This window comes from Nipponia nippon, unplaced genomic scaffold, assembly GCF_047370975.1.
Source record: "Nipponia nippon isolate SJK-2023a ecotype South Korea unplaced genomic scaffold, ASM4737097v1 scaffold_30, whole genome shotgun sequence".
Lineage (NCBI taxonomy): Eukaryota > Metazoa > Chordata > Aves > Pelecaniformes > Threskiornithidae > Nipponia > Nipponia nippon.
Window position 1 is genome coordinate 2184968 of NW_028262348.1, and position 26608 is coordinate 2211575.

The following is a 26608-nucleotide window of genomic DNA, read 5'->3' on the forward strand; positions in this document are numbered from 1 at the left end:
CAGACAGTCAAAAAGGGCTCATCACATCGACGGCGTGGGAGGATCTGCCGTTAGCGCGGCAGGGCTGGGTCGGGGGGGAGGAGGGTGCCAACGCGCCCTGTCTGCATGCAAGGCTCCCCGCTGCGTGCTGGGGCTGCCAGGGAATCGGGGAGCTCTGCCCGAGCTGCGCCCTCCCGCAGCCCAGCGTGGGATGCACCTCAGAGCAATGACGGGATGGAGAGCAGCGGTGGGAGCTAGGTGAAAGGTGCTGAGCACGTCTGCTGAAATCCCATGGGACAGTGGATCAAGAGGGCCAAAAAGCTGCACTTGGGGATAGGTTTGGGGTTTTAACTGGTTTTTTCTGTGTTTCAGGTAAGAATGGGATGCCACAGAGGGAGGAAACGGACCAGGCAGAAGGTGTGAAACCACTTTCCAGAGTAGGCAGAGGCAGGGGCCATTCCTGCCTCCCCCAGCTCACCTTGCTCTCAGGCAGGAGCAATGAATGTGCGTGCTGCTACAAGGTCCCAAAAGCCGTTTAGGAGGAGTTCCCCCTTTTATTGTACCAATACCAGTGACAGCACAGAGGGGTGCGGAGGCAGCAAAGCACTGCTGCCCGGGGTGGACCAGATTTCCATGTGCATTGATTTTCTTTAGTACTGAACTGAAGACAATGTTGCCCCTTCTATGGGAGGTGAGAATAATTATTAACCTTGAGCAAGTGCGAGGCTGGGTTATGGGCCAAAGCTGCAGGAGATGTGTACTTGCTGCGTGAAGCCGGAGTGCTTCTCCAAGAGCAATGTCTGCTGCATTTGTAGTTATGCCCCATCTTTTTCTATATAACACAGAGGTGTGAGAAGAAAGTAGAACCACAGTCTTCCCTTTGCTCCCTAAATATGCCGAGCTTTGGTAGTCAGGGACCCCTAAAAGCAGACCGGGGTCCAGACTTGCAATCCAGGGCAGGTCCTCTGGTCCTTCCTGCTGGGGAGTTCAGGGAGACCAGCCACAGTGAAGAACACTCAAGTGCTGCTCCCTCCTGGTGTCCTGTCAAGGCCTCGCGTGCCCGGGAGCAGTGGTAAGGAGGTGGTGTACGGATGGTACACTCAAAATCTGTCAATAAGCCTCTAATGGTGTCTGTCAGCACAGGACTATGGCAGCACGACCAGAGGAGCGTCTGGGCTCATGTCTCACTGGGGGCACAAGTTTGCTCCCTTGCTGCAGCCTGCCTCTGTCAGACACCAGGTTGTGCTGACTTTCTGAACAGAGATGTGTTTTCTTTTCTCTTTGCCAAATGGGTATGGCGAAAGGGCGATACAGCACCACTGGCAAGACCAGCCAAGGGCATTAATCCCATTCCCTGCTCCAAAGCAGTTGGTGCTGCACAAGCAGCTGCGCTAAAGGCTGCTTCTGCTGCAGCCTCCAGATCCCTTCCAGCATTTGGAGACTTGCCCCACAGAGAGAGGGATTGCAAAGCATCTCCTTGAGTGCCTGTCTCCATTTGCTGCTTTTGGCATTGGACCTCAGACACGGGCGATGCTACATTCAGTGCGGATGCAGTGTGATTCTGTGCTTTGGGCATGGCCTTGGTTTCGGGGTTGGATCATTCGTTGCTGTTGAGATTGTCTTAGTGTGTCCCTGTTGGCCCCGGAGAGCTGGATGGTGCCAGGCTGGCCATGGTTAAGAGTCTCTAGGTGTGCATTTATGAGGGTTTTGTGACCTTGCGCCACGCACAGCAGAGCAGCACCGTTTTGTCCACCCAGTGGCTGGATATACCCTTCACGATGGCTTAGTGCAAGCAAGATGGGTCAGACTGGATGCCCATGGGTTTCCAGTACCCCATATCAAGCAGCCTTGTACTTTGGGGTCTTCTGCTGAGAAGAATTTAAGCGAGACAGGTTGGCTGAAAAGCAGATTGGGGGAAAGGTTTAAAGGAAGTTTGGCTGCTTGAGATGGTGTCTAGGATGGGCCCCAGACAACTTGTCAAAAACTCTGATCCTAAATGCATGAAGCCTCTGCACTGGGTTTAACAGTCTCCCTCATCCAACCATAACTGGTTTTGGCCCAAATCCTCCTGGGTTATTTATCATGTTGATCTCTTCTATGGAAGGCATGTCTTGGAGGATGAACACTGGTGTTACAAGACCACAGATAAAGTGTGGGAATTGCTAACCTGGCTGTGCAGTCGCTGCAGCTCCTCCAAACTCTGCCTCAGTTTCCCCCGTTCTCCCTCCATTAATTCCCTCAGGGCTCGCGAATCCTCGCTTGTTCGCCTGATCTGTTCCTCTAAGGTGTCATCGTCGCTTCGTCGAGAGCTCTGAGAGTGGGAGAGAAATCTCTTGCTCAGATTTCACTTTAAAAAAGGCAATTGCATTAATTTGACACTGGTTTGGGATGGGGGGGGGGTACTTAACAAGGAAGAAGAAAGTGTGAGTGTGACTTTGGTAGCGTTTCCGTTTTGTTTCCATACACCTCCACAGTAGAAACATGCTCAGCCAAGGGTAATGCTTCGACACATGATAAAAGGAGCATGCAGACATGTTCTCACCTTAGCATAAACCACCTTTACAGAGACCTACTGACCACTTGGTAATATATGACTACAGTCGCCATGTTTGTAGACCTTTTGCAGGCCTCTCTGTTTGTTATTTAACAAATACAACTTAATCTCTATGCTCAGCCTTCTTACCAGCTCCTACAGGTACGAAACGAGGAGGGTGAGTACTCCCATGCAGGTCTGCAGCTGCAGGGTCTGCACCATCTTCCTCACCATGGCATCTCATGTAAGTCATGCTGGCAATGCAACCAGCTTGTGGGTGGCGGAAATAGGCCTGATTTGAGCCATTGTAAAAAGTGAGTTTTCTTGTAATTCTGCACTCCCGTGGGTGCTGAGTGGTCCTCCATGCCACCCCCCCCGCCCCAGCAGCCCCGGGACCATAACCCACAGACACCATCTTGTGCCAGCAAAACCCTTCACCTGTCAACGGATTTGAGTCTGGCAGCTCTTGCCAAGACATTTGTACCAGTGTCAATTTGCGGGGGCAGAACCCACCCACATAGGGGTTACGATGTTTTTGTGATACTGTTGCTAATAAAGCAAGGTTAGGCAAATCCTAAGAGAAATAACTGAACTGTGATATCTAAGACAATCTGCAGTATTTCCACATTGAAACTCCAATTTACTGCAAATCTCAAAGAAGCCTACTTTCATTAATTTTCCAGACTGACTCCCAGACCAATGACGGTTGCATGAGCTTGAAACTTAGGGTGGTCTGACCACTGCAGGCTGAAACCCCATGTGCTGGCTTGGCTCTTGGCTGGCCATTTGAGACACATGGAGCAGGCTGTGCACTGTGACAGCCCATCTCTGTGGGCCACAGAGGTTTTCTCGGAGATCAGGGACTTCAGGATCCAGCCGAAACCTGCAGCAAGCTCTGTGACTGGGCAAGGGGACATGCACAAGCCACGGTCTCTCTGTGCCACCAACTTACCGTGGAGTCTGCCCCATCCAGCACATTTTGTATCAGTCTTTTCAGCTCGCTGAGAGCTGCCCGTAGGCTGCCGGCTGGGACATCTTTGGCTGATGAGGTTTCTGAAGACTCATCCATGGAGGAGTCTGTAGAGACTGCTGAGTCTGCGCTGTCGTTTCCTCTGAGATGGGAGCAGAGATATCGCACTTGGCAATATGCTTCCCAGAGCTGCAGCCTCAGCTGGAACAAGAGAGCCTGACATTAGCCTGGGACATCAAGGCCATGGAGAGCCTCCTTCCACAGTGAAGTGAGGCATGTGATTGCCAAACCTCACAAATATTTGTCTAGCTTGATATGTTGGTTTTGAAATGGATGCAGAGATTTACTTTCATATGGTCAAAAGGGTGTTGAGACCAGAGCTGAGACCGCAACCCCAATTTTCTGGCTCTCAGTTCAGCTCCAGATCCAGATCAAATGCATCAAACTCTCTCTCCCTCTGGGGCTGGTCACAGAGGTCCATGGGCTTTCCCAGGGGCTGGAGGGCAAATACCTGTTCTCGTTCTTGTTCCAGCTCCTCTGCCTCCATGCTCTGCTCTATCTCAGATAGCAGGGACGTGCTGGTTGTGTTGAAATTTTGGAGACTTCTCTCCTCACTGAGCTCTTCTACCTTCCCCTGCAGCTGCCGGTAGGACAGCCGCACCTCCTGGAGCTCCAGCTGGCTTTGGTGCAGCTTGCAAAGAAAATCAAGGAATTTGTCAAGGAAGCAGGAAAAAAAATATTAGTGGAGGTGATATGGACTGGATGAATCTCTTGGTTTGTGAAGGAGCTGAGAGGGAGGAATGGGTGTCACGAAAGAGGGTTTCCAGCCAGGAGGTAAGTACTCTTGGCTGGTATTGCTATTTATTGGAGCTTAATAATCTCCAAATGTCATTAGACATTGTTTAGACTCCAGAATATCCTGAAAGATAAAAATAGCAGGTTAATCAGCACTAAAATGAGGAACATTGTGAAGAAGTTGGGACTCAGGTAAAAAAATTTGCTGAAAACAACACAGCAGGAAGTGAATCCAAAAAGAAAAGTAATACAGACATGTTTTAAAAAAATCTATACACACATATAAATACAAATATACATGAAGAAAAGGGAAAAAAAGATTCAAGGCTGTTTTGGAGAGCTGGGGATCCAGTGGTTGTCAACCCACAGAAGAGAAACGAAAAAATCTTGCTCTCTGCTAAGATGCCTGAAGCCACAGAGGTGCCAGCTTGTTCTTCGGGGAGTGACGTTTGGTGACACAGGGCTGCGAACACCATGGGGCTTGTTGGGAAACCATCTGAGCAGTGAGAGCTACGAGGGCAGTTACTGCCCTCTGGGACAGCAGGGTCTAAAGAAGCCCCTTCTGAAGCCAAGGCTGTTATTAAAAAATTAAGTAAAACTAACTGCCACCAGAGTTCTCTGGTTCCTTTTACATTTCCCTCATTTCCCCAGCACCCTGTCCCACTCCCTTGCTCAGATCTCCCTCCTAAGCTGCTCTTTGCTGTCAAGATGCCCCATTGCGGCTCCTGTTATCTGTCCCTGTGAGGAACACCCAGGACCTTGCTTGCTGCCGTGCTTATATGAGCCATTTTATTCTTCCAGTTGTTTTGTCTCCCAGTTCCTGATTATCTTCCTGGTCAATTTTACCCTCAGCCATGTCTTTTACTCTATTTCCCCCTCTTCCCTGTCCCATCGCTGCCTCCTCACCTGCAGGTCCTTGTCATGGCTTTGTCTCTCCAGGATGAGGACTCGGTCCTGCAGCTCTTCCACGGTTCCTTGGAGCAGGTCGTTCTCCTCCATCATGGCACTAAGGCGATGCTCCAGCTCCCGCTTTCTGTCCGTCAGCATTTTGATCTGCAGAGGAAAGAGAGGTGATGTCGGACCCTGCACTTTCCAGGGAGCAGAGAGGAGGGAAATCACATTCCCAAGAGAGAAATGAAAGAGCAAAAAGCGAAAGTATGCACATACGTATTCTGTACCTGTATGAGAGAATCTGTATCTCTGTGTGTGGTTTAGGAAGGCTGTGAAAGGAAATTCCTCCTTCCCCAGGCTGCAGGGGCAGCTCCAAAGGGGCTGGGTGTGCGTTGGCAGGAGGCCAGGGAGCCGGCAGAAATGTCCCAATGGATTAAGGAGAGACCAGCCCATCCCTTGTACCTTAAAATTTGCAAGACTGGGCAAAACTAGTTACTTCTCCTGGCTGGCCCCGACTGAGCATGGTGACATTTTCTCCTGTATGGGTGCTGGAGACCACAGGGTGAGCCCACGGGATCCTGCTCCCCGCAGGGCTGTGCCACAGCACTGCCCATACGCTTTTCTTAATTGCTGCATGTTCGCCAGGTCCTCACCAGGGATTTTTCTTTCTTTTTACTTGTGAAGACTCCTTTCTGTGCCATGCTTATTTTTAGTCTCCCAGTGATGGGTTGCCTTTAAAATTGGTTCATTTCTTTTAATTGTCAAGGGCAGCGATTTCAGGTGAAGAGGGACAATGTGCCAAGCAAAACCTCTGTGATTCAGTTAGCTGGGAACAGTGCACAGGATGAATCAGCACTAGCCAAGGTCACTTCTTGTTTAACCAAGAAAAAGGAGCCTTTTCCCAGATTAGTACACCCAGGACCTCTGGGGACTGGGTATGCCATTTACCAGTCCAGTATAACCCTAAATATTCCCTATGGCCTCCTTTCAACTCATGGACCATAGACAAATTCAGCAACTTCCCACTGCTTTCTTGGCCTCTTTGGGACCTTGGCTCTTTGCTGCTTTCCAGGTTGCTGGAAAAATTTGGCTGCATGAAGGAATATTAGCAAAGTGCGTGGACTTGTGTTTCTGCAGGGTAAAGGCTGCTGTGGGTATTAGAAAGCTGCTCTTAGGTGACTAATGGTTTCTGAGGTGTCTCTTCCCACCACCATCATGATTTGTGTGGGCTGGAGAAAAGGGGTGCGAGAAAAATAAGAGATATAATACAGAGATTGTAGCAAGAGTTCATATTTGGTATCCAAACCAAATGAACACCCTGTGAATGACTGTGTAACTGAAAAACCATCGCTCTGCTGTGGGCCATACGAAAGGCACAGGGGGAAAGGATTTGGAAAGCAAGAGACGGGAAGGAGGCGAGGAGGCAAGGTGAGGCATGCACAGTGACAGGCATGCATGATGACAGCAACGCACGCGCCGGCAAACCCTTTCCAAGCCTCTATACTTACTTCAAGGACCTGCTGCTCCACACCAAGGGGAGGGAAAGAAAAGGCGAGGGACCAGCAGGGAGCAGGTGGGAGGGGGAGAGAAGAAGAAATTGAGACATTTTAGGAAAAGCTCTTCCAGACAGCTTATAAATAAAAAAAGTGGTAGGGTAGTAGAGTTGGACATCTTCTACCCCTCTGGTTGCTGCCTACATGGTCTTCAGTGACCCTCATCAGGGAAGGGGAGAAGGAGGAAGGTAATATCATTCCTGCTAACGTACCAGAGCTAAAACAGGCAGGGACTGCTTGCTTTCCCATGTGTGTAGCTCAGAGACGGGAAAGGATTGCTGCTTTCCTTGTGAGTGTGAGAAATAGAAAAAAAACCCTTGCAGACCTTCCCACGATGCCCCAGAGTTTAATCTGTACTGGGCAGCAGCCCTGCAAGAGCACAGCCATGGTTTAGCTCCTGGAAGATCCTTCTCATCCATTCATTTTGCAGGAGTGCTTGTGGCCGAAGCAGCGGTGGAAGCTGGCCCGTGCCACCCCAGCCAGCCCTGAGTTGCAGCAAAAATCCTCACTGGGGGAGTCCCTTGCCCCACAGCTACCATCCTTCTCTTCGTTTGCTCCAAGCAGTAGGTTTTGTTTACCCAGTTCAGAGGGGTTCATTATACAATTTAAAACAGCCCTGGCCACCTTTGGAAAGAGTGAGGCCAAGCGTGGGTGACTCACCTCGGCCTGGAGGCTCTCGAGCCGCACGATGTGTTGGCTGCTGGAGGAGTTCTTCTCCCGAAAGTCCTCCCGGAGGGTGTGGACCTGCAGGGAGAGCTGCCGCTCCACCTCCGACGCCTGCAAGGAGACACCAGCTGGCATTATCCCGGGGGTCGTCCCATAGACGGAAGGCAGTTATCTCCTCCTGCCCATGGGAAGATCTGCCCCAATATGATTTCTGCAGAAACTCTGAAGCCTGCAGAGTCTGGATGAGGGAAAAGCTCATCCTGGATGGACATTGAGGAGAGCAGCCATTTAGGCCATGGTGATTTTCCCCCGGGGCAGCCAAAGGGACACAGCCCATAACTTTCTTCCATTGCAAAATAGCATGATGACTCCCATGCCCTACAGGGAATTTAGTTTTCCTCAAAAATAGTAGGCTGATCGGGGTTGAGGAGGAGACCAGGCCACTCGCAAAGGCAGAGCGGAGGCAATCTCCATAGACCCCCAGGAAACACTGCTATTAAATTTACACTTTCCAAACCTCTGAACATCTTTGGCACAGCTCTAAAATAACAAGTGCTCTTTGCCTCTGATTTCTGGCTCCCATCAGGACCAGACGGAGAAGCATCCTCTCCCCATGACTGTCGGTGCAGGATTGCTGGCCTTGGCCCTCTTTCCCATTTCGAAGGAGGGATGCCCCATTTATGCGGGGTGGTTTGAGGACAGTGGAAAGGCCATTCCTACCTGCAGGATCCAGGCTGCAGACAGCTTGTATAAATGACAGCTTAGACATGTTAACTACTCTCCAGGCAGCTTTATGGCTGATTTTTACAGGGTGAACACACTTGTTTAGGCTTGTAAGAGACCATAAGGTTTTTTATGACAAATCCCTAATGAGACAGTACAAATGGATGGTTTTCTATTTAATTAGCCTCCATCAGGTTCCATTACACTTAGGCACAGACCTCCCCCTCCGGCAGATTAGCTGGAAGTGAACTGATCCCCCTTAAGAGGTGGCATTGCCTGCTCGGGGCACACAGAGCTGTATGCCCAACGGCAAATGCCATCAGCCGCCACAACGCCTTAGACAGGGAGGTGAGATGGGAGGGAGGGATGGGGCAAGAGGAGAAAAGCTGCACTGGGGTCAGCAGCTGTGGGCGGGTTTGGGAGTGCATCCTTACGTCTGGCAAACGCGGGTCAGGATTTGACCCAGGGTGCTCTGGCTGACAGGGTGCCCGAGGCAGCAGCTCCACCAAAGGGTGCAATGACTTTGCTCTAGCAGCTTGTGACCTGAGGAATGAACACACAGACCCAGCCTGAGCTGCCCACAAAGGCAACACTACCCCTTTTAAAAAATGGTCCCTTATTTTGCACAGTCTGCAGCAAAGTAATCCAGATCAGAAGCAAGAGGTAAAAGGCTGTTCCAGCTCCATCAAGTGGAGGAAACTGTGGTTGCCCCCAACACTGCTTGCTTGCAGGGGCAGCAGAGGACAGAAGCGCGGCCACTAAAATCAGCCAGGCTCTGACCACTGGCTTCTGGAAAGAGAAATGGTTTCCAGCAATAAGAAATAATCTTGTGTACCAATTGGTTTTTAGTTCCCTTCTTATCCTGGCTTAGCATAACTCGTCTTTTCCCCTTCTTTAAAGCCTCACATCAGAGGCCTTTGCATATCACCCTCACCTCATTTATTTAATAAAGCTTCCTTGCACAGGCAGAGTACACAAAATATGATATCACAGCACTATAGGAAGGGGTTGGTTATTTTTCTTCCCTTAAGCAGCTACAGATTTCAAAGCATCCCGAGCAGCTATTAATTGGTGACACTAAAGAAGATGGATGGATTGTGCTTTTTTTGAATGATTCACTTGCTTTTGTAAAGACTGCTGAAACATCTTCATGCTGAAACACTCTGCGGGATCTATCAAGGATGAAAAGGCACCAGATGAAAAGGACCGAAGGATTTTGCCTGCAAGATGCTGACCACACTCCCAAGGAGCACCAGTGGTACCAGATGAGATGACACACCACTATTTGATGGTTAGCTGTATAACATAATTTACATGCTAGAACAATTCTATGTACAGACAGTGTAAATGTACAATATAGCAGTAAGAAACAAGGGAGTGTTAATGGCATTGTAAAAATCCCTGGTAAGACAACATATAGCTGCTGTTGCTGGTTCTGGTCCCCATGCTCATATTGGAGCAAGTGGAGGGATAGGCTGCAAGGGTGATCCAGATAGTGGAAAGTCTGTTAGATGAAAGGAGACTAAATAAAGGATGGCTTGTTTTATCTCATGCAATGAATGCTGAGAGAGGACTCCCTATAAATATATCATGGATAAGCACACAGAAGGGAGAAGTGCTATTTAAGCAGAAGCACAATTTTGGCAGAAAAAATGATGTGAATAAACTGGATAAGAGTATATTAAGGCTGGGAATAGGAAGATTTCTACATTTCCAAGGAGCTGCAGTAGGCTTCCTCCTCCTGCACCGTTACAGTAGGAGAAACGGTGGCAAAAATTAATTTTGTGATGGAGCTGGATCACTTTATCATGCAGTTTCTTTCAGAGGGCTGCCTACGACAGAAGGGAAATGAATTGACCTCAAAGGTCCTTTCCGGTACTAGATTGCTTGCAGGACTGCAAGGTTGGTATTCACCAGCTTTAAATCATCATCTGGAATTTATCTACTTGCTGCTCAACTTACAGGCTTACACATCTTATTCCTGCAGTTATAGCCCACGGGGAGGGAAGAAAGGATTCACTTATTGTTAGCATTTAGGGCCCTAATGCAGACAGACTGTTACAGCGTCACCTCAGCGTACACCATTCACATCCTATCTCATGCAGTAGAGTAAAAATAATACTTTCTTTAGCCTCATACAGTGCAGAATACTCTCTGTGACCAGACGTTTAACAGAAGTGAACAGAAATGACTGTATCGTGTTTCCCTCCACAGGAGAAGGAGGAAAAGTCTTCATCCAGTTCCTCTAGACAGGGAAATGGCTGATACGTTTAGTCTCACCTTTGCAAAGATTTGATTTTTCATAGACATGAAACAAAGTCTTCTGAGCTGAGCTCTGGTTGTGGAAATCCCCTTGTCATGCTATATTTGTTTCAGAGGTGGTTAATACTGCTGCCAAACTACCCTTTCAAATTGATTATGAAGTCTAAATTTTAACATCAGTTGGCATTATTTTATGGAAAGCCACCTTGACAGTGTCCAGTATTTGCCAGGCTTTATGGCGTATTTTCATACGGCATATACCGGGGTTCTCCACACTGCTGTACACGTGTCCATGTGTGTTTTAAACCATGAGCTCACTACCGATTACTTTGAACGCGCTCTTTTACTTAGTGTCATCGGAAGATGTCACCTGCTATCTACATTTTTCCCTTTATTGCTCAAATAAGCTATGGCTTTTGTTGAATTGAAGCGAGTTTCTTCTGCCTCAGCCAGCCTGGCTCTACTCGCATTATGCAAACTGTAGGGCTTTTCTTCCCCATCAGTGTTTTCCCAAACATTAAAAGCTAAAACCTTTTGTGGTTACGTCAATCATGTAGTGATGCATTGATTTTGCTAGAGAGAAGCAATATTCTTTCCAAAAAGGCAGACATATATCGCCCAACATCATAGCCTTGCTCTGTAGTTAAGAAAGAATTAATTTCCTGGGTATAGGCAAATTAGCCAACACAGCCAGCAGGCAGAGTTTGAAACATATCTGCAAAAGCATAGACATCAATTCACAATTAGATGTATTCAATCAACTGTGAGATTTGTTTTCTGGACTTCAGGCAAGGTTTAGATGAGTTTTGGGCAGTGCAAGAAGAAAGGAAGAGCAGGAGGACGTTCTGGCCTCTGCTCTATTTAAGGGCTTTTTTTCATTGCAAACCTGATTAAGTTTCTCTTGTGATTAATTCAGAAGTGCTAAAATACACAAACCTGTGTAGATATTTGGCAGAAAAATATGGCTTACCAGTTACAATAACTCTGTGAGGTTTAACATCTGGAATACATAAGCAATAAATAAATTAAATTAATGTAAATAAATTGGAGCACTGACACTCCTGTGAAGAGGGGATCTTTGAAATGTTTGGAATGGACTGTGAGAAATGAATGGCCTGTAGCTTAGTCTCATTCAAAGAAAACCCTCTTTTGGGGGAAGATTTGCTAAATAAAACTAACTGCATACAAAATATCCAGCTCTAAGTCATGTCAGAAAGAAAAGGAGAATGGAAAAAGTTTAATAGACTGTAGCTGGGTGAAGAAATGAATGTTTCCGTATGATTTACTTCTACAAACAAGATGATTCAAATTTAACAAAGGATATTCAAGATTTTCTTGCCTAAAATAGCTAAGAAAGAGAAGTCCTAATTAGTGCTAAATTTGTAGCACTCAGGAGAGCATTACCCCTTTTATTAATTTGCTAATAGCTGAGTTCAAGGGACTCCCCATTCCCACTGTGGTACCATTAATGTTTCAAACCACTAATCACTGCCTCCCCTGGCTTCAGGTTCCACGATTCCCAGCTCTTCTCTGGGAGGAAAATATATTTTGCTACTGGAATGCAAGCAAAGGAGGAAACAACAAACATCTTGCTTTAGAATAATAATGAAAAAAAAATACATTAATCTGGCTGCCGAGGGAAGCCCCAGAGGACTGGGATTGCTGCCTCGCCACTGCAGCCAGCACCCCGGCACCCTGGTGCCCAACGGCCATGGCAGGAAGCCTGGTTTTCTGGGCTAGCCAAGCCACGCCAAGAAAGCGGTGAGGCCATGGCTATTTTCCAGCCCTTGGCACGCTGGCACCATAAGCAACCATCTATATTTTTTTATACCTGGAGGTTGCCCAGTTTAGGAATCTTTGAGAGATTCTTACCAAAGCTTTTAATTCAGGTCAACTTTAAATTGTTATTCGAAGAATTAGTCTATCCAGGAAAGTGCTTACGTAATAATGCCGCTTGCTGTTCGTCGCCTTTTGAGGGCTTCAGTTTGCATTTGCTGATTTATGTGCACAGAGGAGGGATTCCCCGATGGACGGCCCTTGCGTCGCGGCACCCTCAGCCCCGTTACGGCAATGCTGCCGCACGTGTGGAGAAGAGCAATGGCACCGTGGTGGGTTGGCCAGATGCCCACCCAGCCGCTCTCTCACCCCCCCCCCCCCCCAACAAGACAGAGGAGACAATAAGATGAAAAAGTTCATGGTTTGAGATAAAGACAGGGAGATCACTTACACAAATCCAGAGGAATTTGAAATAAAAACAGTGACTGGGAGACATAACAGGCAATGCTCGGACTGGTCGTCGCCAGGGACTGGAATAATAGTGGGGATTTTTTTGTTGTAAATTGGTGAAGGGACGAGGGGTGGAGCCGTGCTGTGTATATTGCCTCCCTTTGCGGTGTTGTGACGATGCCACTTCAATTTTGGTGCGAGAAGATTTTTTTTTTTTTTGTGGTTGATGTCATCAGTGAAGTTTGCGAAGGGTGTGCAACGAGTGTCTATTTTAATGACAATTCTTAAACACGCGTTTCACCGAGGCGAGGGGTGGAATTTATCGGTCTCGCTGTCCGGGCACTGGCAGCGGGGCTGCTGGACCTCTGTGAGGAGAGGTGGGCGCTGCCCCACACCAGCCACAGCCGGTTCCAGCCGGTTGCCCAACAGCCCCACTGCCAGGCAGAGCTGAGCCTGTCCGCGACGCCAGCGGTGCCTCTGGAAAAATGCACTTAAGAAGGGACAAAACACTGCGTGACAGTGACGAGTGAGGTAAAAAGTGTGAGAAACAGGCCCGTGAGCACCCAGGTTGAAGGAGGAGGAGGAGGACGACCTGGGTAAGCCTTCTCCAGAGGACCTCTTCCCACAGCTCCCCAGTGCGGCGCAGGACATTGGAGCTGGGGAGTGTTGTGTATCATGGCCGGGGCCAGCATCGTCCCCATCTCTGCCAAATGCTGCGGCGGGGCTGAATCCTCCTCTCCTTGCCTCATCCCTCGCTCTGCTACTGCCCAGGTATGAGGAAATTTAACTACACAAAGTACGTAGCAGCTTGGTCCTGGTGTGAGAGCTGTCACTGTCTGGAGAAGTTGTGTGGAAAAATGAGAATTGAGGAAGCCTGCAACACTTCCCAAATATTTTGGTTGTAAACATCCAACAGAGACCATTAACATTGATCTCATGGGATAATTTTAGAAAAAATGCATTTTTAAGACTGTAAAAGTGCTAGGATAGTGCTATGTAATAGATACCTATCATATATCCAGTAGCTATAAGCAGACTGGCAGGTGGATTAAATACCAGTAGCCAGAGTGAGTATATCTGCTCAGCTTTTGCAGGTAAGATTTACTTCCTAACACAGGTTTCTTTCTGCTCAGGAACCACCTCTGCGACCTGCCATAGCACCCGTCAGCCCCCTCCCTAATGTTCTTCTTGCTTTTGCCCCCCAGCTGCCTGCTGCTTCGTTTCGGTGAGATCTGCGAGGCGGCCATGGTGGGGACATGCAGCATCCAGCCTGAGCTGTCCTCACTGGGGCCTGGCACTGAAGTCAGACATCTATGTGAAATTGTGAGCGGGATGTGGCACGCTGTTTCTCTGTCACCTTTTTCAGTGCAATTCAGGCAAATTACTTCGTATCTGCCATTTGGTGCCTTTGTACCACACACCTTCACACTCAGCTACCTGCAATGGTCTTTAAACCCCTGCAGGTCTCCTGGTTATCCCTTCTCTCTTCTTATTCAGAAGATCCAATAAATCCATATCTGCTTAGACAGAACGGGTTGATTTTGTGGCACACTGCCTGACCTCCTTTGTTACAGCCGGACAGGCTGGTGAGCCTTCCCTTCAGCGGGAAGCAGGCTGACGTCGAGCACACGCCAGCTAGATTGGTTGGGGAGTCCTATATTGACAACAGAGCAGGTGGACAAAAGAGGAAACAAATGAGCATTTATTTAGCACAAAATGGATCTGTCAAGAAAAAAGGGAATCAAAGATCTAAAGGATGAGGACCCTTAATTGCCAAAGCAAGGAGTCTGAGTAATGGAGCAGAGGCACTGAAATTACTCTTTTATAAGCATCAGGCTCGGGACACATTACTGATGGGAAAAGCCTCACGGCTGTAGCGTTAAACCTAGTCTGAGAGGATTCTGTGAGACGAAAGGACAGCAGTGGCATCTTCTGCTAAGATCTGCACTACTTCCACAGTCGTGATATTTTGGAAATATGATACTTTATGGCTTGCGTGAAAGCGAGAATTCTTTGCTGCAGATCTGTTCCCCTTTCCCTTCTGCAGGACAGGTAGGAAATGCTTAGCATGTCCTTTGACCTCACTCCTATTTACCTGAGTTTTAAAATAAAACAAACCAAGAACGTGAGTAGTTTCCTCTCAACGCACCCCAGTCCTGCAGTGGGCTCTTGTGGATGGCAAGGAGTTAATGCCCCATCAGCTCAGATGCCTCACACCTGAGAGGCAGAGGCCAGGGGGGAGCTGGCTATAAGAGAGAACAGGGAGCAGCTGGGCTTTTTTCTGGGTGGGGCTGGGCTTGCACCTGCCCACTGAGGTGGAGAAGTGTTGTTAGGGTGGAGATGTTTAGCTCCTTGGTGGAAACCTCCACAAAACCTGAACCTGCTCGGCCTGAAGCTGGATTGCCTGTTTTGGGGGGGTGAAGCGCTTGCGTTGGCTGACTGGTCCCATGTTTCTTGTGGCTGCAGGGCTGGAAGTGCTGCTGAAGATAACTGCTGTTACTACTCAGATGCATTAAGGTACTGCTACTTTTGTCTTTCCAAGTGTCCTTGAAAAATCCTTTTCATAGTGAACTTTTGCTGCATCACTAAGCAAAGCATGAAAGAGTAGATAGTCAGGGTTTTCCTGGCAATGTAATTGTTCTTCTTTTTCCTTCCTATAAGGCTAGCTGATACGTGAGAACCAGTTTGCAAGGCAAACATCTGAATGCTTCGGCAAAGAGCTTGGGGGAATGAATGCAAAATGGTGGTCTTCATCTTGTTTTTCAGTAAGTGCTCAGGTAACTGTTTGGCTGAGGCCAGAAGCCATTAGCTTGGGCTAAATCATCTTACAGGATTAGGAACTGCTGTTTAGAGCAGAAGCAAAGGCAGTTGTGTGCTATATGGGTGCAACTCTAGCTGGGTGCGATGTCTCTAGGTTCATTGTTTGAATGAAAGAAGTAGCTTCACAAGTGGATGTGGGTTGTTCACGTGTTTTAGGAGGTGCTTAAACACGAGCCTCCCTTTTTTGTGGTTTATTCTTGACCCCTAAGCATTTGGCTCTTGTGGAGAGGAAAATACAGTGTGTGGAAAAATGAGTCAGCCTGCTTCCTGTGGGAGGGACTGCCGGAGGCCCCTTGCTTTCAATGCTGCAATAAATTAGCACTGGAGATAACTCAGAGGACAAAGCGTGCCTGGAGGACACGCGCGGCAAAGTAGTGGCTCTTGCTCTCTGTATGCAAATTCTGCTTGCAGAAGAAATGTGGGAGATGAGACAGCCTTGTGCAGTGGCTCCCAGGGCTGGCATCTGTTGTAGGGCTCTGAATGCAGGCTGCGTGGCTTGCGGGCAGCAGCTTGGCTCTTGGTTGTTGAGAAGGAATAGGGTAATGAAGTGTAACACTAGCAGGCTCTTCTAGTTCTGTGTAGATGCTGCACATGACCTTGAATGAAGCATTTGTTCCTCTGCACTTTAGTTACCTATCTGTAAATGGAAGCAGAAAGGCTTATGGCTTAACTAATCCAGTCGGGTGATGCTAAAGTGGAGCTGAGAGGAACCACCACATCGATTTCAGTGGAGCACAGCCTGGGTCCAGTGTGTTGCGAGGGGGTCTGGGACCTGCAGGTTAAAAAGTCTGTTATCGTCCCCCCCCGCCTGTGTGTCAGACTGCAGTTTCTGAAGTTTTGCCTTGGCCTAGCAGAGGGAACCGGTACAGTTTGAAAGCTGGATGGTCTGTGTTTTGCATCAGTAAGTTCAGTCATCTGCTCTCCTAGATAACTTCTAATGCATTTCTAATGATTAATTTCCATGAGTAAGTTATTTTTCTCTGACAAAAGGCATATTTTATCTTGATAGAGCATTTTGGCCAAGTTACCTTTGATGTGGGTTTTTAATCCAGATTTTTTGACCTTGGTCCGACTTCTTAACTTGAGCTAAAGGATGAAAAATATTTCTTGCAGTAAATGTCTAGTGAGCCATAAGTGTGGGTCAGATGATAGCCTAATGAAATACAAAATGGCTGACTAGTTTGGAAACAGCTGAACTGGAAACATGAAGACTTAACATGGTCACTAAAACCTTCTGAAAAAAGCAGCAGAAGCTTATGATGGTGGAGGCAAAGAGAAATGTAACATACCCTCCTGCTCTGAGAGGCTTTGCTGTCTTCCCCTGGCAGTCAGAAGTCAGGACAGCCAATCTCCATTCTTGAATTTATTTTTTTGTGAAATTGTTTTAGTCTAAGACTTTAAACCTGGAGGTGCTCAAACTCAAATGTCTGTGCCTGGAAGCAAGACACAATAATTAAGCTTCTTGCAGTCTCTTACTCTGGCTTTAAGCACTGTATCTCCTTTATTTCAGAGAAAATGAACTGAGTTCTTTTGGGGATATCTAATACGTGATGGCAGTCTAGCAGCTCTGCCTGCTCTTGAAATCTTCATCTATACACCCTGTTAAGCTCAGAATATACTCTTTTAGGATTTAGTAGTAATATACAAACCAAAAGCTTTCCAGTGTATGTAGACCTGATGCTCAAACTTGCATTTACAGACACATCTGAGTGCATGAAAATACCGGTGTCCCTTCCCATACATGTGAAATAAGTGGATGCCAAAAAAGATGAGGCAAAATTCAAGGAGTTGGCTTAAAATATATTAAACTCTATCAGGAAGCCTTCAGACAGGAAGAGAGAAAACATTTTCTAAAATGTAGATGTATATTTAAACTTTATGGTAGATTGACCTGGGAGGTGTTTATTAGCTTTTTAAATCCCTGCCAAGTCTGACTTGCAATAACTTCCATCAGGCTGCTTCTTAAAAACAGTACTGATGTGTTTGCTTATTTCTTTCACAACTTGATAAATTTATTTCAAAACCCAGAGGAGGAAGAGCTAAGAAGTTGGGGTTTTTTTTTGAGTTTGGCTTGACTAAAGCAAGACGGAAGATGTTCTGTGCAGAAGGCTTATTTCTCACAGCCGATGCAGTAGAACTTGTGGCTGCTTTCTGTAGAAAAGTAAGGAAACCCAAATGCTGTAGTGAATATTGGCCAGGGTGGGAGCTACAGCTTCAAACTATTCCATTAAAGCTTTCTCTTCACTAAATGTTTTTAGCACTGATAGGTGCAGTAAGGTCATAAATGAAAGGTGAGTGCCATAAAAGGGAGCAAGTGCATCACAAAGTTTGGGGGGGAAACAAACACATGGCAGCATGTCGCAATTGCAATGCTTAAATAGAAAGGTCCAAATCTACTTTCTTGAAGGCTTGTTCTGGAGCTGTTAGGTAACATTTTACTTAAAAATATTTCTTGGTCAGCTAGTATGTGATCTGTCATTCTAAACACAACAGAACTGTGCTGGATAGCTGCAGACAAAAAGCTGCTAGAGGTGCCATTTAACTTAGCAATATTTCTTCCCATACTTCCACAGCCTCCAGCTCTTCCTGAATTGTTCTCCCTTGTTGGCAGCATGAAAAGACCTGTTTAGAGCATAAGGTCTTTGGAGCAAACTTTGAGCACAAGGCAGACCTTGCTCCTGGTGATTGCTGACAAAAGATAATTACAATGTGTTAGTAATAACATCTGAGCACTCTGATCTGCTGAAGTCGAATACAGATCTATACTTTGTACATTACCGTATGTAGTAAGTACACGAACGCTTGTCTCCTCTCAGCCCAGCTTTGCTCTGTTCCCACTAAGGTTCAGCTTATGACTCAGTGCAGCAGATGCTTGAACACAAGTAGTTGTTTAGCTTTTTTTGCAGTGCCACAGATGTAAGCACGAAGCGGATTAGGTCTTTAAGTTGTAGATCCTCAGGGCAGGGGCTTGGCCTTCAGAGCTGTCTGCACCTCGATAGCAGTATGTAGTGGCAAATACGAAATAGTAATTTCTAGCATGAACCAGAGCTGCTAAATTAAGCCACAGCAGGTGTATTCAAAGTTGAGGGTAAATTTTCTCAACAACACCTGTAACCCAGCTTTTGGGAAGCTGCTGAGCACTTCTGGCCACGGACAGACCTCCTTATGCATTGTGTCAGCTCGGCAGGTGAGGCGCTCCCCTGAGGAGGCCGCAGGGGTGTTGCTGTGGCCAGAGTCTCTGGATGATGGGAGGGTCCAGAAACAAGAATGTGGATCTCTCCTTGGAGCCTTGTCCTCCTACAATCTAGCTTTTAAAAAGTTCTTGCATGAATTTATTTAAATAACAGCTTTTGGCAAACTCACTGGCATTTTGGTACTTTAAGTCCTACAAAATACTGTGCTTGAAAATAAAAAATAAAGCAAGTAGATGGGGACAGCAAACTTAGCTGAAAAACAAGGTGGGTGCAGCACATACTGTAGGATGGTGTATAAAATATACTATGCTCTGCCAAATCATACACATGCAGGGGAATGCGTTATCAGGGACTGGAAAGAGCCCCTCTCTGTATGAGTTTCAAGCTTTGGTGCATCTGTGAATGTCACTTAAGGTAAAGCATGGATGGTACTGTATGGGGCAAACCACCTCAGTCACAAACCCTTCATTTAATCAGTTATTTTTCTGATGGAGGAAAGGTGGAGTGTTGTCAGAAGAAAAAAAAAACCAAAAAACTGTTGTAGCAATGTCCCAACAGCTGTGTTAGAGTAATGGCATGTGACCCACAGTCCACTGAAAGCATTGCAAAGGCTCTGTGCTTGGCTGTGGGCAGCAAATTTGGCGCACACATGCTATACTTGGGCTTGCATCTATAGCCAAGGTTTTGCAAACGTAGGCTCAGGCATCATTGGATCGAAAGCCCTTTCCCCTGCAGTCCGAGATGCTGCTTAGTGATAAGAATCATTCAAGCTGTGTCTTTTTGGCACTGAGGCTGCTGCTTTCTGACAGCTGACCCATGCAGACGCAGCAAGCTTGCGGAGAGCCTGGGGCTGGGGCATGCAGCAGAGCGGGTGCCAGGCAGACATGGGGACTGCGGGTGATCTGCAGCCCAGGTTTCTGGGCAACCAAGCCATGAGGCTGCCTGCAAGCCAACACTGGAGTGTGGCGACCTGTAAGCACTGCATGAGATCTTAGATTGGGAAACATTGTACTGACAGATGCTGTGAGAATCAGCAGCCTGTCCTGTGTGTCTGATGCTGAGAAAAGATGCTTTTTCCCTGGTGGCTGAAGGTTTGATGGCTGAGGCTTTGTCTGGAAAGCAGCAGTATCCTCGATACAGCTGTCACGGCCAGAGAAAGAGGAGCATGCTTCCTTCCTTCACCAAAATTCCCCATTTCACCCTCCGTGATTTGTCTTGGAGAGGTAGAGTGTGTAAAGGCCTATGGGTGCCCTTTGGGAGAAAGGGGAGAGGGTGGGGAAAATGCTGTTGGTTTTGGCTCTGGAGCTTTTAAGCAAATGTCAGCACTGATGGGTGTCGTGTACCCTGTGTGTGTGCTTTCCTAGGTAACAGGAGACCAGCTAAAGTACACCAAGTAAAACACCACGAAAGTGGTGTGGCAGCGGCTGTTCTTCAGCTTCAAAGTCTCCCTGACAAGTTACTGGGTTGTTGGCGTGTGCTTCATGTTGAAAGCCCTGTTCGAGTGTGCTCATACTTTAACTGCGGCAGCTTTCATTGTTTTCTAGTTATGCTCTTTTATCACTTTATTGTCAGCAGAGAGGGCTGCCTTGCACGAGTGCGTGTGGATTATCCTGCACTTGAGCACGGGCTGATCTGCTGCTCCAGTTCTTAGGCTACTACAGTAGGATTTTAAACTGGGATCTTCCCTAGAATCGCTGCATATAAGTGATTAACTTTCTCTTCCTCTTGCTGCCCAAAAGCAAGAATAATGTGATCAGTGACAGAGGAGATCATAGTATTCAGCTCCCAGCAGTTTTTATTCCTCCTGCTGCTGTAGCTGAATTTCTCTGTGCACAAGCCTGTGGTAGCAATACTAAATCTATGGAGTGCTTGCTGTGTGCAGGACTGTCTAAAATGGTGGTGTTTAAAACTTCTGCCAGTACATAGGCATGCGAGTTCGTTAGGAAGACTTTTATCCTATCTGTGCTAAAAATCACCTGCCTTAAGCCACTGACCCCTTTTCCCCTCCTGTCTGGCATGTCATGAGGTGTGTGCTGGAGTTGGCAGAAGGCCAGGGAGCAAAGAGGTCCACAGAAGCATGCAAGGAAATCACGTTGCATCATTGCTAACCAGCTTGTGCCAAGGCTTGGGTTTTCTTCTGCCTGTCACTACCCTGCCTACACTGGCTTCCCCATCACCGCTTGGCTGTTTTGTGACCTACCTCCTGGAACAATTTGGCAACCTTTTTTCCCTCCTCTCTCAGCTCTCTCTAGTTATTAGTCTAATAGGTACCAGCCATGGCACATTGTTGAAGTCATATATAGACACAATGCTGTGCCAGAGATTTATTTGCTTAATTACAGAAATACTTTTATTTCTGCTGTCATGTGTCTGGTTTTGGTGTTCCTGCTGCTTTTAGCCTCCTTTTCCTTTGTTCTGTTGAATTAGAGCAGATCTCCCCAAGCTGGGACATTATAAAGACTCAAACAGACTGAAGAAGGAACAAGGAGTTTAACTGTGTCACTTGTGCACCACAGGCTGTTTGTTATCACTTAGATACTCCAAGCCTTAACGCTTATGTACAGTGTAGTGCTGCTCGGCTCGCTGCACTGGCACACTCTGCTTTTCCTACATGGGGACAGGTCTCATTTGTGGGATGTTAGTACCACGCGTGGTAAAAGCCTCCTCTGGGTCCCCAGGCAGGCCAAATGGGCTACCAAGGGACAAAAAACTTCTTCACCAGGCCCAAACATGGTGTGGAGCAGAGAAATGCTCCACTTGCAGAAAGGTTGTGGTGTTGGGGCTGTACCTCCTTGACTTGATGCTTTGGTCATGTCTGCTTGAGCAGCGGGGAGGAGTGGGGCATGAGGGTGCAGCCCATAGCTGCTTGCTCAGAGGCAGAAAGTCTCGGTACAACGGGTGTCAGACAGAGTATGCACATGGATTTCAAGTGTTGACCTGAATCCAGGCTAGTTTTCAGAAATTAATAGGTTAAAGCGTAGCATGAGTTTAAGCTCTTGCGGGGATTTGGAATTTCCCAGCGTGATCCTCACTAGCACCAAGGGACAAAGGAGATAAAGATATTAGAGCCCAAGTTTTCGGCACAAGCCTTCTCTTAAATACTGATTCAAAACACAGCTTTACTTGTCAAGTTGTGAAATGCCAAGTATATCCATGTCTCACTTATTTGTTTGGAGGACAAGACAAATGGTACCACTTCAAAAGCTCCATAGTAGTGTTCATCCTTACTCAGGTTTACTGAAAGGTTCCTGGATTTAATATTGTTTATGGAAACATTTTAACGTTACCAGGAAAGAAGAGTGTTTGACCAGGTCTCTTCATAGAGTAGGAATTTACATGAGGGTTGTAAGGCTCATTGGGGCTAATCCCTGCTAGCATTATACATCATCTGACGGTTGCCAAGGAGACAAGGATAATCTCAGTGAGACAAGATATGAGAAGGGTATTTATGGACATTTGCCTAACGATGCTGGTGGAGTGCACCAAAAGTGATTATTTGAGTGCCTTTGAAGTACTGCCTCTTCTGTGGTGAATATGGGAGACTGTTGGTACACAAGCAAAAAAACTTCCCTGCGATATTAAAGCAGCAGTAACTTGGCCTTGATGTTTCCAACTTAACCCACAGTGGCCTCATCCACTGTTGCGCAAAGGGGCAGACAGAGCTTTTGTGGTGTTGCGAGATGGCTGCCCATCTGTCTGCACTCTGCGGCATCAGCAGACTGTGTACGTACAAACGAGCCATTTCAGCCTGTGGTGCTGACACAGGCTTAATGAAAACTGTCCACTTCACGTGCTTGAAATGCTAGCAGGTGCCTCACGGAAATGTCTTGTATGCCAAGTGATGTGGGGGGAGGGAAGAGTGGAGGGGGGTATATGTATATATATATAGGCATAGATGTGTGCCTTGGCAATGGCTTTCCAGCATAACCTGCTGTTTCCTCCTTCCCTGTCCCCAGCGTGAGCCCAGTTGCACCATGGCCAGCTGGCTCTGGGTGCTTATGTCACATTCCCTGAGCGGTGGGAAGGGTTAACATCACGGGCTACTTGGTATGTGAGTCTGAACAGGCATTTTGGTCAGATTAGTCCGTTTTCCCTGACCTGGGGTGGCTTATAGCTCTGCTTAGGGAGATTAAAAGAAGCAGGAAAGCTAATATCTTCATTTGAACAAGTTCATGCTTGGAAAGGCTTCTACATCATCTGTTGCACATAGCAAAATATTTTCTTGGCAGTGTGCTCCCTGGCCATGAGAAGGGGCAGAGACTGATGGGGGAGGCCCATATCTGGGACCAGAGGCACTAAAGCTGTGTGGTCTGGAACTGGCCCACACTGGGCCAATCTTCCCTTCCTGTGTTGAGGTGAGGCAGTGCCCTGTAAGGAAGGGAGAAAGGCTGTGGTCTCCTTCCCTCTCCCCCAACTTGACCTGCTTAGTCTGTGGTACTCTCTCTTGATGGAGGATTATGAAGGATGGGAAGACAGAAGGAATTTCCCAAGTTTTCAAAGCCTGATGCAAATGACTTCTTTGAAAGGAAGGAGCTGCTGAGAGCCAGGCTGCAGCTGATGGGCTGTGTCTCGTGGTGCCAGAGTTAATCTTGGTAAGCAGCTCTGTGCTGCTGGGTTGGATAATGCCTGGAATGGAGGAGGCCTCTTAAATGAAGTAAATCAACCTGTTAATCCTCTGTAGGTGGGTTTTGAGGAGTTGTTTTAGATTGTACAAATTGGTGGCTACAATCTCAGTAGAGGTTTCTGCAGTGACACCTGCCTCCCCTTCAAGGCGTTCAAAGTAAAATGGTGCTTGGCCTGTCTATTCCAGCCAGCCAAGAAAATTGCCTGTGAGCAATGTTTCTGCCTGCCTCCAGTCCTGCTCTTAAACGGTGCCATTCTCTATTTGCTTGTTTTGGAGTCTGTGTCCAGCGTGGGTTCCGTGTGAAGGCAGGGTGCTGCCTGGGAGATCTTGAGGTGCCTGTGTTTACTTAGCTTTAAAAGCACCAGGGATATCCAATTGCATCTGGCAGGGGAAAAAAAAATAAATAATGCTGTTCCCAAGTGTGTATTATCTTTTTCCACCTCTCCCTCTGGGCTGAGCTCATTCCTCCATACCATGAAAACAAGCCAGATGAGCCTGAACGGGTTGAATAGTGGCTTTTTGGGCTGTCTTGCCTTGGCTGGGATGAATATGGGGTAGCTCAGCAGATCTGGGGGTAGTGGTTTCCTGCAGCAGAGGTTGATAAAGCAGCCCAAGACTGCCTGCAGCTCTGCAGGGTAAGGGCCTGTGCCCATGGCACCAGTGCTTCAGGCACAGAAAGGCCCCAGGAAGAGGCAGTAGTATTAATGAAATCATCAATTTCATAAGCATTTGCCTTGAGCTCTTAAAGCTTTGAATATTTATTAGTTAGTCTTCACTAAGATGTCTGGTCCCTTGTGCTAAGGTGTAGAGGGAAATAGAGTGTAAGAAGCACAACATTTAGGAAGAATTTGTGCACAAAGTGAAATACAACATCCAGTGAAGCCTAGGGAAATAAATCTCTCTGGATTAGAGGCAAAAACTACAGAAATAATTTGAGTTGGCAAATCCCTGTGCAACTTAGTAGCTGATCAATAGATGTTATTTGGACAAATATTGTACTGCTAAACTCTACAAGCAATCTCTTTTGAACAAACACGGTCATTTCAGGCTTTCTCATTAGGCTTCATCTAAACATAAATCCGCTGGAAAGCATGACTCCCCCAGTATCTGAGTCTGTTCAAGAGCTCATGTCCAAGCAAAGGTTGGAACCTACTTCTGAATAGTCCCCTATTTACATTTGTTTCCACCCCTCACCAGTTACTTTATGCCCATGTAGAGTGAAAATGCAAGTCTGTTCCAAAGCCTTAGAGATCCCTTATTCCTTGTGAGTATCCCTTCAGGCTTCTCTGCCTCTTTTCCTTCAATATTCATAAATAGTAGGAAGACTTGACCTGATGTTACTGAAAGTCTTGCCTGCATAAAAGAGAGAAACCTCAGAAGTCCTCTTTCAGACTTAACTTTGCCTAGGTCTTCTCATGCCAAGGCAAAAATTGGCCAGCCCTGCCTGACTGGTGACTACGTGGCCACTTCCCAAAAGCTTCCTTTGAAGGAGACCTTGTAGAATCTCTGGGCCATCTGTTCTCCTACTCAGCTAACCTTACAGCTAGGATGTTTTTCTTCATGTCCAGTCTAATTCTTATCCTGCAACTTATACGCATCGTCCTTTACGTGACGGATATGGAGAATAAAGCTTAAACTCTAGAAAGGAGTCATATGTGGACTACTAGCTTTTTCCTGGGGTGGTACACTTTCGGTATGGGACATAGCTTACTAAATTCTAATCCACACTTTAAACAAAAAAACCCTCAGTTCATCCCCATTCTGTAAGATCAAGAGAAAATCTCACTCTTGTGCAGTCTCCCTAAGCGGAGAGGAGATTTTTTTCCTTTACTAGGGTCTTGTTTGTCGGCTTACACTGACAATTATTGCCTAGTCTCTCAGTGCCTCAGTTTTCTGGTGTTGCAATGAAATCTATGCAAAACACTTGCTAACCAAATAAAGAAACAAAGGAGAACTCTAAAACTTGCAGGTGTTCACTTGGTCCTGAAACACTTCACCTGCAAAAGCTAGTGGGACTATGGATCTTTTCTGTAAGTACAGACCCTTTCCTCTAGCAAGTCTTAAGGTTTGTACCTGCCTCGTGGCCCTGGCGTGAGCAACAAAGCTGCTGGTCTATACTTGAGTTGCAGAAGATTTCAGTTTTCCTTGATCTGAGCTTGTAGGCAACCAAATACAGTGGTGCTTTGTTCAACAAACAAACATGAACAACTTAGGCTAAAGAGTTGCCAAATGAAATAGCTTTCTAAGAGCACCTCTGTTACTACAAAACTGTGCCAAGTCTGGAAGTGGTTTCCGGCACAGACTTCCAAGGATGTAGAGAACAAGGGAATCGCAAGGCTGAATTTCCCCTCTTAGTGTACTGAAAGTGGAGGCCAAGCTAACCCCAAAGGAACTGAGGGATACCATGGTCTCACATCAGCTTAAGGAACAAAACTGCAGAGACAACTACCAGCCTGAGGCTGGTGGTAACTTAAGCTTCAACTGATTTTTGACATGTATCTGGGAGGGGAGAAAGACTGAGGGATAAAAGGGAAGGGGGAAGCAGTGAAGACAAAACACAATAGATTTTTCTTTAAGTCAGATGAACTACACAGCAGAACTAGTAAATGGTATTTAAAGGGCAAATTCAAGTGAGCTGGATGCTTTAGGTATGCATGTATCCCCAGATCTTGTAACTGTTCTGTTAGAACTCTGCGTTTATTACACATCTGCGTTACTGTGCTAATCTTGGTAGAATCATAACCCAGCTGAAACTATCCAAGTAATTCTTCCTCTTAAAACTGTTCTTTACATGCTTCAACATTAGAACCTTCCAGGGAAGAACAGTCAGGAGATGGTGGGACCAGTTAACGGAAATGTTCCCAACACTTCTGATCTGGGTGGTCCACCCCTGCCCAGGCACTGCTGGGGATCCTGTCTGTGAAGGAAATCTGGTGTGGATCTCTGCAGCTACAGAGCTGAGCCTCTGTAGGAGGATACCTGATGCAATTGTTAGGCCAGCTGTGTCTCCTCCAAATGAAATGCTCTCTTGCTTTCCTTATAGGCAACCTTTTACCCCTGTCACTCTGTCATGCAGGTCGCTCGATTTATGTCCCAATCTGTCAGTTGGTTCCTGTTGTACTCACCCCTAGGCAGCTGCCTGTTCCCATCCACGCTGGTGTTTCCCACCCCCATAAGTGGTGCTGCCAAGCATAAACCAGCTCTGTATTGCGTTGCAGCAGCCAGTAGAAGTCAGCAAGAGAGTCTTGCTGATCCTGTATCTGTGCTCAAAATAAACTGGGTTTTGCTAAATGCCATTCTAAACAAAATGTTGATTAAGATCTAGGCTGTTTTGCAAGGGGCCTCTATGATATCATGGGTAATCAGAGCACC

The 26608-nt window shown here is 46.9% G+C and overlaps 1 protein-coding gene across 1 annotated transcript in view; it reads right to left on the reverse strand.

Moving 5' to 3' along the window:
- The window catches only part of BICDL1 (BICD family like cargo adaptor 1), a 53295-nt gene that overhangs the window by 13507 nt on the left and 13180 nt on the right, over positions 1–26608 (reverse strand). The window contains exons 3-7 of the mRNA XM_087768700.1: positions 7382–7498; positions 5184–5330; positions 3994–4173; positions 3465–3683; positions 2147–2290 (exon numbers count right to left, since the gene is read on the reverse strand). Coding sequence (XP_087624826.1) covers positions 2147–2290; positions 3465–3683; positions 3994–4173; positions 5184–5330; positions 7382–7498 — 807 coding nt within the window. The remainder of the gene's footprint in view (positions 1–2146; positions 2291–3464; positions 3684–3993; positions 4174–5183; positions 5331–7381; positions 7499–26608) is intronic.